The sequence below is a fragment of the Rhinolophus sinicus genome, chromosome X (assembly GCF_036562045.2).
Source record: "Rhinolophus sinicus isolate RSC01 chromosome X, ASM3656204v1, whole genome shotgun sequence".
Taxonomy (NCBI): Eukaryota; Metazoa; Chordata; class Mammalia; order Chiroptera; family Rhinolophidae; genus Rhinolophus; species Rhinolophus sinicus.
The window spans coordinates 75597513-75609486 of record NC_133768.1 but is presented as its reverse complement, the minus strand read 5'-3'; the positions used below and the strand labels follow the sequence as shown (position 1 = coordinate 75609486).

Genomic DNA, 11974 nt, shown 5'->3' with positions numbered 1-11974 from the left:
TGCCCAGCACAGTGCAGTTATTACCTCATTTAAGCCTCACAATAACCTTGCAGTGTAAGTATTAGTTCCCTTTTATAGATGAGGAAATCGTGGCTCTGGTAGAGGATCAATAACTTGCTAAAGGATCACACAGCTAGTAATTGGCAAATCTGCAATTCACTTTCCAGGTCTCTTTGACCCATTAGCTCACACTACACTACCTTCTAGAGTTTTCCTGGGCTGTTGCCAAAGGGACTCTGCAGGCTAATAAGCAGCATGGGACAGAAACAGGGTTTGGGAGTGTTATCAGCCCAACAACTAGGTGAGAGAGCAGCAGTGGAATGAAAGCCATTTGTCAGCCAATAGAAGTCAAAAGAACACATAATCAGTAAGATATGTGGGAGGTTATATGCTGGGCTAATTTATAGTCCATGATTAATGGTATGTAGTTCATCTACTGCAAGGTATAATTTGAGGGGTACCAATCATCCATCTCCCTGATCTTCAAATCAAACTCCTCTCACCCCTCACATTCAACATATGTCTGAAAAGCCAAGATTAGCGAGCCATTCCTTCAAGTTATGGTATTGTTCCAGTTGCTTCCGGACAGAATGGTACAACCCTGAGATAAAAGCCAATCACCTCCACAGTGAGCTTATAAGTTAACAAAGTTGACTTGATTCTTAGGGCAAAGAAGTTTGGATGTGATGGGAAGTGGGACTTGAGGGATAGGTCCAGAGTCTGCAACTGTGGGGACCTTGGGAAGCATAATAAAGTAGGGCCCCAGAAGGATGGGAAGAGGGGCTCATGGAGGAAAGCGTCCCCCTAATTCTTAGTTTTGCCACTGGTCTCCCATAGACTTGTGAGTGTATGCATTTTTTAGCTGCAGTTCTCCTTTCAAGGGCTTCCTTAACCACCATACCTTCTCTCCTGGAGTGATTGTAAATTTCTTTTCCAAGGGAGGCTATATTTTCTGGTTTCTCTCCCCCACTTCCTCTCCTTTTATTTTCAGTGGTTTGAAGGCACTATTTCCCCAATTGTCCCAGCCCTTCCCCCCAGCCAATTTCTCCTCTGGTCCCTTCGCCCAGGCTTGCCTTTTCTCTCCAGCAGCATCCAAAGCCAATGAATTATTAGCTCTGAGATTGGGTCCGGGGCCACTGGGAATCCTGGGTGTCACAGATGGACAGATGAGCTGATTAGAGAATATTCCCAAAGGCTCTTTCTGAAATGACAGAAATGGGTCGGGGAATAAGGAGCACGTTGGCACCTCAGCAGCTCAGGGCTCCAAGACCGACCACAATGCCTGCACTTGGTTAGTGTTGCAGGCTCTTCTCACTGATTTCCTGTCCTTGAGTAAGACAATCGGAATCAATAATGTTCCAGTCCATTTTTTCCCCCGTTACAGAAAGACCTCAGAAAATATTTGCAAATTGTTATCCTTGCTTCCTGAATCTTTTTTTTTTTTTTTTTTTTTTTACAATAAAATAGCCATCTCTATCTAGATCCTTCTAATCTTCGGTTTTTTGCAGAGCTGGGTTAAGTCTTATAAAGGCAATGGCAAAGTTTAGAATGAGTGTCAGGTTGTGGGTGGTGATCCCTATCAATTGTTTTCCTCTAAACAGAATTTAGGGAGAGGGATAAGGCAGTCATCAAGCCAAAAAAAATATAACCATTATATTTGTGCAACACTTTGCTCAAAATATTTTCACATTTGTTGTCGTATTTGATCCTCACAACCAGCTGGTGGGACAGATAAGGCAAATCTCCAGCCAACAGCTGAAGACAGAGGTCACAAAGCACATCAGGGGCAGAATGGCCTTAGAATACAGGTCTCTTTAAGATCTTGGACTAGGACTTACACCTTAGAGACCACCACAGCCTTTGTCAAACCAGGGTGGTTGATATGCAGATGTTTGGAGTGTCCAAGATGGGAAAGGAAAAATAAAAACACACATGAAATTGACCTACAATAGAACAAAATACATTTTATGTGGTATCAAACCATGTTCAAAAGTGGTTCTGTTGGAATGCCTTCTCAATTATTTGCTCAGATACCTGAAATAGGGCAGGCTCCTCGTGTTTCAACTCATCTTCATTGCCACACATTCTATTCCCAGATTCTACCTAAAGACTATACAGTTGCTTTCTTAGCTCTAATCTTTGGGTGTTAAGGAGTGGGAAGAAAGCAGTACTGCCTTTCATTGCCCTCCACAAATATCACATGCCTCAGAGGAGGGAGTTTTTGATCATTTCTAAGTCAGGGGGACATCACTGACACAGAGTGATTGTTGTCTATGCCAATGCTTTGCCCCCATAGACAGTGATAGTGAAAATATTATGCTTGCTCTATTTTCATGTTTCCCAAACTGCTGGCAAAATCCATTAGGAAGTTGTAAAGATCAATTCAGCAGGCTATGATCAGCATTTAAAAAAAAATAAAAAATGCCAGAAACACACTGCAATAGTTAGCACTTGAATAACACAGGTTTGAACTTTGCAGGCCCACTTATACATGGATTTTCCATTCTTGTAAACAGACTATGTAAACTTACAGTATTGATACAGTACTGTAAAAGTTATTTTCTTTCCAATATGATTTTCTTAACATTTTCTTTTCTCTAGCTTGTTTTATTATAAGAACACAGTATATAATACATATACAAGATACGATAGTTGACTGTTATTGGTAAGGCTTCCGGTCAACAGTATGATATTAGCAGTTAGATTTTGGGGGAGTCAAAAGTTGTATGTGGAATTTTGACTGCACAAGGGGGTGTCAGTGCCCCAACTCCTGTGATGCTCAATAATCAACTGTAGTATGCGGGAGTTTTTTGGATATAAAATTTATTAGCTTGTAATATTTATGAATCTGTGAACTGGGCTGTGGCATTTTCTACTTTTTACTGTGGGTTAGAGCAAAACTTTGGAAGGCTACTTATGTAGAGGATGCATATACCTCAATCCCATATCTAGGCTTCAACAATACTTGACATTTCCCTACTTTTTAGTGCTGCTCTATATAGAGGACGGACCTACAGAGCCCACTGAGAGTCACCAAGAAATCTCTTGTATAGAAAGCTGCTTTTGGCAAAGGGCAAATATTAATAGAACAGAGTTTGGTGGCAAGTGTTTTGGTGAAATATTTTTATTATATAGAGCCAACTGTTAAATCAAAAAGCCTAATGTGCCATTTTCCCCAAATACATGCTTTATTAAAGCACATCTATACTTACCTTTTCTACCCTATAATAAATCATAACAAAAATCAGCAACTGAAGCCCCTCTATCAAATTTTCTGCCTCACTAATTTCAGGCAAGTCTTTCCAGCAATGTTCCAGAATAAAATAACTCATGCTACCTTTTTGGCTTTTGACTTTTGCTCCCTTCCCAAACATTGCACTTACTCTTTAACCTCATTGGGACTACCTTTTTAAACAAAGCAGATTATTACTGGGTAGTTTTCAAAATTTTAAGGGCTGTTGCCTCTTCTCATTCCTTTCCAAGTGTCTGTTGACATATTTTTAATGTAGAGTTAAAGTGAACAGGACTGTTCTTTCTGGAAACCAACTGTTGTTTGGTTTCACTGCCTACTGAGCATAACATTTTGACTAGTTTCTCAAGGTTAAAATTTCTAACGTCTCACCAGAATCTTCACTGCTACGTCAAACAGGTGACCTTGGGAATGTGAATATTTGGTAGCAAAAGAGGAAGAACAAGGTGGGCTGGAGAAAAGACAAAGTCCAAGTTGTCAACCATTGCTTTCAATATTCTAACTTTTATTAATTTGAAAAACCTATATATTGTGAAGAAACAACTACCTTTTCTAGAACCTTAAAAAAAAATCGAGACCTTAAAACAAAGTTGAGAAAACAAGGCAAATTTTATTTTTTTCAAGTTACAAAAATATGTATATGTCAAAAATACAGTCTAGTCCATATAATAGTAGTTCCAGCCATTTAAAAGTTATATGGAGTTTGGAAAAAGAAATTCATATACAAGTCTTAAAACATATTTCATGAATAGTATACAACCATTCAATCTAGTTATTGCTTCTTATATGCAGCTTTTACTTGAGACTACTCTCCACAAGGGAAAGGGCAGTGTTGGGGCACTCTGATTGTTAATGCTAAAGCTGTGGTTTTAAAAAGCCAATCTGAAATCAGAATAAGCTCACTATGAATAAAGTAGGACACACAAGTTAATGATTAGTACTACAACAAGGAGTGGTCTACATTGCAGTTCCACCCTTCTCCTATTTAATTGTATTTTGTTAATACATGAGAAATATCGGTGTGTAGTTTGGGGCAAGAGGAAATGAATTACTGGTTTTCAAATCAAGTGATAAGAAACATTAACTTGGAGTTGCAATGTAGAAACAAATCTGGCACATCCAGTTTAAAAACCTTAAAACAATAAATTCAAGAATGGAACAATGTTTAAAGTTTAACCAGAAACCAAAGCTGTGTTTCTTTCCCTTTACACATTAAAACATAAAAAGAAGCAATTTGTTCTTTTGAAGTTTATGGTCTTATGAAGATCTGATGCTCTCTATTTTCTTGTTACAAAAACAAAGAGTTAGCTACATAACAAGAACGTGTTTTAAAACAAATCTATTTGCTCACGCCATATGGAAGAACAAATAAGAAAATTCAATGTTTTACTGACTGAAAAAAGATAATGCAGTCGACAGTGTAAAACAATAGAACACAGAAAACAAATCACTTACTTTGGGAGATTACACATAGGAGACTACTGGCCTGAAGTTCACCTGGAAGACTTCGAAGTTAAGGTGTCCGACAGACACAGCAATGGCTTTGTTTCCAACTTTCCTGTCAGACCCTGCTGCAGGGTCAGGTTTATTGCTGATATTTTACCCCCATAAGTTATTGAATAGATTGAGACATATATTAGCGATAAGTATGAGGTAAACTATAAAAACCTTTACAAATCATTTTTAGAACAAAAGTGATACTCATAACCATTTGGCAATGATACTTATTACCTTAATGACTTAAATCCTAAAAATAGGCTACATTTTTAGGAGGTAGAAAACAAGTACCAAAAACGTACCATTTGGCCACCCCTCCCAACTTTTGGCCAACCTTGGATTTCTATATTTCTCACTCCACATTTTCCCAGTTATAGCTATCAGTCTCACTACCATCCTTTACCTAAAGTTATAAAGCTGGAGCTGCCAAGAAAAATCTTTTTGAGAAATTTTGCTTTAAGTCACTGAGTTCATCCAATACTCAGGTGTCAACTAATAACATTTTACACCTCTGTAGTAGATTAATTCACTTCATAAGAATGTATCAATATAAAAAACACACACATTACTTAACATGAAAAGACTACTGAACATCTCTACATGTGATTCTAATATGTCAGAGTAGTTATGCAAACCTAAATTATTAATGTTTTCATTGAACTGATTTGAAAGAGCCTTATACTAAAACTGTATTACCAGTGTTTACTGAAAATAGGTATGTGTGCTCTAAAATTAAACTAATAAGAAAAAGAAATACTACTCCACTTTCTCCCAGAGTTACGTTGTGCTGATATACCATAGACAGTATTATAAAAGGATTTCATTTTTGCCATAGGTGGGCTCACAGTGAGTATGTTCGTACAGATGTGTTTATAATATTACTGTAAGAATGTCATTAGTGAAATGTATATAAGGCATGTAAAAAAACTAGCATTAAAGCTCTTAAGGGCAATGAGCCAAATGGGCAGCTGCTAGAAAAACTGCTGCTAGGAATAAAAAACATTAAAGAGATTTAGTTTCAGCACAAACTAGTTTATAGTGCTTCCACAATGAAATGAATTAATTCACATAAATTTGTGTTGCTGGAACTAATGGACCACAGGAGATGGACTTTTGTCCCCTTTAGCTACTAGCCCAATCTTGAAAACGGAAGCAATCACTTGCAATCTTCCACACAGTGTTGTTCGGAGTGGACTGAGCAGTCAGCAGGAAGTTCTGATTGAAGAAGTGTTGTTTGTTTCCATCAAACTTCACAGTTCCACTGGTCACAACAAGAACTGTAGTCTGGGCCTGAGTAGCTTGCTCTTCACCCGCACAAAAAAAGAAAAGAGGTTGGTATCTATCTCTAAATAAGCAGATTACAATACATTCCTTATAATTTAACACTAAAAAACAACAACATTACATAAACTTTATTTACTTTAAGCATACTCATGAGCCCAAAGCCAGAAGACTAAATAATCATTTTAAAGACACTAAAATTATTTTCCATCCAGAAAGATGTTGGGCACTCTCAAGTTTTAAAATAAGGAGCTTATTTCTAACATTGGACCCTTTGGTTCCTGTATTTATTAATATCTCATTGGGTTTCTAACAGAGCTTGTTCGTATTTTCCTTCTCAAGCTACTGTTCTTTTCAAGAACTATAAAGGAAAAAGAAATCACCCTGAACTACTACTTAAGAAACTTAAGACCCACCTAGAGGTTAATCTTATAAACGGCACTGATCTACACCGAATCTAATTCTGTCTTGCCAAAAGTCATCCTCTCACGTAATAGAGTCAATTTCTTCTGTGGAATTTTAATAAGTTGTAAGGTAATAAAACACACTGATCAGAGATACAGTACAGTTTTTCTCTGGAGACATTTCAAGGCACAGAAGGCAACTATTTAGGGAGAATAGATCATTGGTCCTCTCCATCAACAAAAATCACATTTAGCCTCAATTACTCACATAATCCTTAATAAACCATAATCATACAACCTGCCAAAACGTACTAGTGATCCACTGGAGTGAGTCAGAGCTAAAGGAAGACCAAAAGTTTGATTTGACAGCTGAGCTTTTCGTAATATTTAACTTGCTCAGAAAAGTATACTCCTACCACTAAAAGTCACTTGCTGCTTTTGGTGTTAAAGCTCAGGGCTCACTAAAGGAAAATGAAGGAAGTACCTTGAAAGACCATGATCTTACCATGAACTGGTTGGCAATCTAACATATTGACCTGGAATTCACTAGAAGGCAACACATCAAAAAAGTTAGCCAGGGCGTCCAACCCTGTAACAACATTTCCATTCCATATCAAAGTGGCCTTGTCCAGATAGAGCCTGGGCAGTGCCTAAAAAGAGAAAAAAATTAAAAGGAAATATATTTGTTTCTGGGTAAGCATTTTACAGAAGTGGACTGAAAGGGTACAGGTGGTATATAAACATTTTCATAGTTCTACCTCCACCTCTACTCCCCTGCCCCTCCCACTGGAAGACAACATGAACAAGGTGTCTGTCTGCTTTATAATCTTGGCCTTAAATAGATATTATTCAACTCTCAATAAACTAGGCAATAAATACCCGCCGCCTCCCACCACACACACACATTTCACTTTAGCCACAACCAGAAAACTCTGCATCCAAACTGGAAGAGAGTTCTAAAATTTTGCTTTCTGTATTAAAATAAATTAAATGATCACAAGTTTAAAGCACTTGCAGCTCCAAACCATGTTTAATCTCCCTCCCTTTTCTGAGAATTAACAAAGTTGTCAATCAGGCCCTACCTATACACTTCAATCATAGTGTTTATATACACTTAATGTTTGAACCACTTAATGTTGTATGTGTTAGGAAGAGTTAGCTACTTTTACCAGTACTCAAACAGCATGTTTAGTTCAAAAGAATCATGAGTACTTGCTAAAGCAGAGTTTTTGATAAGTCAAGTAAGTTAAGGCTCCAATGAGGCAAAATTCGACAGTTAACTCTTCAGTCACAGGAGTTCAGTGTGCCACAGGACACGTTATTTGCTTAATTCTAAAATTTATCTTGGATTAAAAGGCCAACACAAATCTTGAATCTGGTAATGAACTATGTTGCCTTTTTTGTGTGTGTGTGTGTGGCTATTTTATATTTGAAAGCAGCAAGGCACAATAAACAAAACACCCATTGTCACATCCCTTGCCCCTGTCCCATGTCATCAGTGCCAGGAATTTCTTTTATCTTCTGCCTTAAAAAAGTATGTTTTTAGAGATAAGATATTAACTTCTGTAGCTGCAGCACAGAGACATTTTTTTTTCTAAAATACAGTCCTATGCTGATAAGATACGTAGGCTAGGCTGGAACACATACTGAAATAATTCCTTAGAAGATATGGCTCAGGGATAAATCACAATGAAAAAAAGCTGACGAAGTGAGACGTTGCTCTGTTGAAGACTAAAAGTATCCAAGCCATGGGGATTTTGTTTGTGAGTGACACCTATAGCTGTGAGCTTTAATTACAAATTATCTATTAATATATGTAATTAAAGGGACAAGCCGGGAACATTCCCTGTAATGGCAGACCCCTTCACTAGCACTAATACTATTTTAACTAAATTGGTTAAATGATAGGACTGAGAAAATGTAGCATATTTCAATAAATACATGTTAGATCCTATGTTAAGTGCAGTATTTAAATTGATTCCCAGTTACCACCCTAAAAGTAAATGAGGTCCAGAGGTTAGCGACTTGCCCAAGGTCACAGGGGTACATAAACGCAAAGCTGGTATGTGATTCCAGAGTCCACACTTCCTAATACCATACCAATCCTTCGCTAAGCAATGCACTTTTAAAGAACAATTCCACAGTCAACACTTCTACAAGTCAGATGAATTGGGGCTCAATAAAAGAACTGGCATGTAATAAAGCACAGTAGAGTCCATAATGCTCACCCGTCTTCTTTTGTCCATTGTATCATAGTAAATATTGACAAATTCCTCAGCAGCTCTACATGCCTGATCTACATAAGTTTTAAAATCCTACAGGAAAAAATCGAGAAGTGTACATTACCACCCTTCCATCCCCACAAACACAAAACCACCAATAGAAGCTGATGATTTATGTAGCTCCATACATAGTCCACAGTCTTCCATATAAATTTGGACATTTTAAAGGTTAGAGCTCAAAAGTTTCCAATTTTTAAAATTTTCACTAGTTTTAGGCACTTAGCTTTAGGATATACTCAGTCACCCCTCAGTGAGTTTGATTTTTTTTTTCTTCTCAATTCAAATATAAATTTATAATCTTTGCTTGGATGGTACTTTAAGCACTTTAGGCTTTCAGTATTTTACAAAACATTCACCTTAATAAAAATGTTGCGGTCTGAACCTTAAAAAAAGCGGGGGTGGGGGTGGGCGCATTGCTACTGAATTAAGTTAGGAAAGCGTTGAGTTCTCTTTTCAAGTGAGAAGTTATGACCAAAATCAAAAGTTGTTGAATAAAAAAAAAATAAGAAAAGTTCAATGAAGTATTTGAAAAACTAGGTACTTAGGAAACTTTCTCACATTACATAAAAATTTACCGCCGTTTGTAAGGAATTGTAAAACTGAAGAAAAGAAACGCTGTTGGAGTTTTCTCCTGCAGGAAGATTAAGCACTTTCTTCCCCAGCCATTTACCGACCCCAGCCTATTATTCGAATTAAGAACCAATTCCATTTCTTTCTCAGGTGACGGAAAGTTAGAGATAATCCAGAAAAGGAGGCTGAAAGCCATAAACAGGACCTCAACATTGTTGCGTCTCGCTAGTTCCCATCTTAGGGTACTTTCCATCATTCGAAAGAGACCGCATAGCCGGGGGCGGTGCGGTCGGGGTGTCGAGAGGGTAGGGACGGAGGGGGTCTGCAGAGAGCGGGCCCCGCCCCAGACTCCGGCGGTCCAGGCCCTGATTCGCCATTTGGCCACGTGATCGGCAGCCAGCCCGGCATCCCTCCCCTCAGCAGCCGGCGCCCGGACGCCCGGACGCCCTGCCGCGCGGCCCCCGCACTCACCACAGCCGTGGCCATCGGGGAGCTCGAAGCAGCCTGTGCAGTCAGTGGCGGAGTCACTACGTTCTCACGTGTTCGGCTACCTCCGCTGTGGGAGGACCAAATATTTAGGAAGGCAGTGAAACCCGCCAAACACACGGAACTCTCTACCCGCCCATTCTCTCCCGGAAGTAGCTGGGTCCGTTGTTTAAAGGATCCCGATGTTCCAACCTTAAGTCATTTCCCTTCAGTTCCCACTGTCCCCTCCCATCCGCCTTGTGTACTTACTTGTTTGATATCTACTTAGTTTGGAAGAAAAAAAAACTGTCCACTTCTCCAACCCCACGCCCTGAGACAAGCAAAAAACTAAGAGGTCCAACGGGGAATTCCTTGCCTCAAGAGGCGGGGCCAGGGCTAGTTGAAAATCAATGAGAAACGTGAGGAAAGCACTACCGGACCTGCAGCCTATAGGAAAACTAGGAGGAGCTTGGAGAAGAGTGCGCAATCTTACTGAGCATGACTGGTAGAGAACCTTGAAGAGTGCTTGATGATACTGCGCATGACTGGTAGAGAACAGTTTAGAGATCTGGAACATTCTGGCAGACTCAATTCTCATTGAATTAAACCCCAACATCTCAGTATTATTCCTAAGATTATTCACTATTTAGTTTTGCAGTAATCAGTGGAAAAGTCTCACCTACTTCCTCCATCTTTATAGACCTAAAATGAAGATCAGTCTATGGCTCCACTCACCACCGTCCGCAGCGTACTCTCTAACAACAGCTAAAATTTCACTGAGTGGTGACAATGAGCAAGGTATTTTACTATGCATTTTAACCCATATTCACTTATCTCGTACAATAACGCTGTGAAGTAATCATCTCCATTTTATAGCTAAGACACACAGAGTGATTAAGTAACCTGCTTAGGGTCATAAACTAGTCGAGATTCAAGCTCAAGCAATTTACGGCTGCAATCTGACTTCATTCCCCATTATCCCATAAAACCGCTCATCTCAAAGTCACCAACAACTTCTGGGGGTTCAAATCAATTACATATAGTCTTACCATGCGTGGCTGGTTTGCGGCTCCTCATGGAAGCGGTCACTCCTTCCTTGGTGCATTCCTCTGTCTCCCTGAAACCAGTCTTTTTTGAATGGTCTCATACTTTAATTTTTTTCCTCTCCCCTGGCTCTCTGTCTTTTGGCTTAGCTCTAACTGCAGCTATTTTTCCACATAACTGCTTCCCTCCTCTACTCACCCCTTACTGGCATCACGTTTGGGGGCGTGTCTCCCATTTAAAGTCTCTCTCCTCCCTCGTGCTCTGGATTGCTACATATATGCTACTAAATTTCAACAATACATCCCCATCCCCCACTGCTTCTCTGAGCTCCAATTCCGCATACAGGACTTTGTGAAATATGAACACCAGAGTGCACTACAGGCTTCTCAAACTAATAAGAGTCCAAAATGTAAACTCATTTCCTCCGCACTAACAATGTTCTGTATTCTTTCAGTCATCAATGCTTGAATTCTTGGAATCTTTTTTTCTTGTTTACCCCACTCCCCATCATTATGATTCATTCACTCTTTAAACAAATATTTACTGAGTGCATACTATGGGCCAGGCACTGTGCAAGGATCTGATCCATACCTCATGGAGTTCACAATGCAATGGGAGTTCTAGACAATAAACGAAACATTAATGAATTGCAGAGGACTTCCAAGTAACTTGACGGATTCTGCCCATTCTTTAAAGCAACCTCTCTGTCTCCCTCCTCTCTTTCTCTCTCTCCTCTATGCACAATTTTTGACTTCGATCACTCTATTCTTACTTTTGCAAAATTTTCCTTTTTTTTTTTTTAAGGAGGGCACAGCTCACAGTGGCCCTGGCGGGGATTGAACTGGCAACACTTGGTGTTATTAGCACCGTGCTCTAACCAACTGAGCTAACCGGCCACCCCTAAATTTTCCTAATCTTTGAAGACCTATCTTGGTCTGGTCTCAATTTACCTTTTGGCAAAGTTAACCACTACTGTTTGCCAAAAATGACTCATGTTTAGTTATTGCTTTTTTTGGTTGAGAGTTTAGAATGTGTCTGGTGTTTATTATGATTTCATTCAATCCTCCCGACCCCTGCAGAGGGAAGTATTATTATGTAGATTTTAAAGAATTTAAACAGAAGTTCAAAGAGGTTAAATAAGTTGTCCAAGATGACACAACTGGTGGAGCTAGGATTTCAAC

General features: G+C 39.1%; 1 protein-coding gene across 3 annotated transcripts; it reads right to left on the bottom strand.

Annotated features, from left to right (window-relative positions):
• Positions 1 to 3840: 3840 nt before the first annotated feature.
• On the bottom strand, positions 3841 to 10174 carry NXT2 (nuclear transport factor 2 like export factor 2). 3 transcript variants are annotated; one of them, XM_019719142.2, is made up of 5 exons: positions 10020 to 10174; positions 9756 to 9840; positions 8661 to 8747; positions 6938 to 7082; positions 3841 to 6051 (listed from the first exon to the last, which is right to left on the bottom strand). In XM_019719142.2, the coding sequence occupies exons 2-5, from the start codon at positions 9768 to 9770 to the stop codon at positions 5870 to 5872; spliced, it is 429 nt and encodes a 142-aa protein (XP_019574701.1). In that variant the 5' UTR covers positions 9771 to 9840; positions 10020 to 10174; the 3' UTR covers positions 3841 to 5869. The 3 variants fall into 3 exon arrangements, with proteins under 3 accessions (XP_019574701.1, XP_019574703.1, XP_074179759.1); XM_019719144.2 differs by lacking the exon at positions 10020 to 10174 and having other exon boundaries at positions 9756 to 9923; XM_074323658.1 differs by lacking the exons at positions 9756 to 9840; positions 10020 to 10174 and adding an exon at positions 9490 to 9665.
• Positions 10175 to 11974: the final 1800 nt, after the last annotated feature.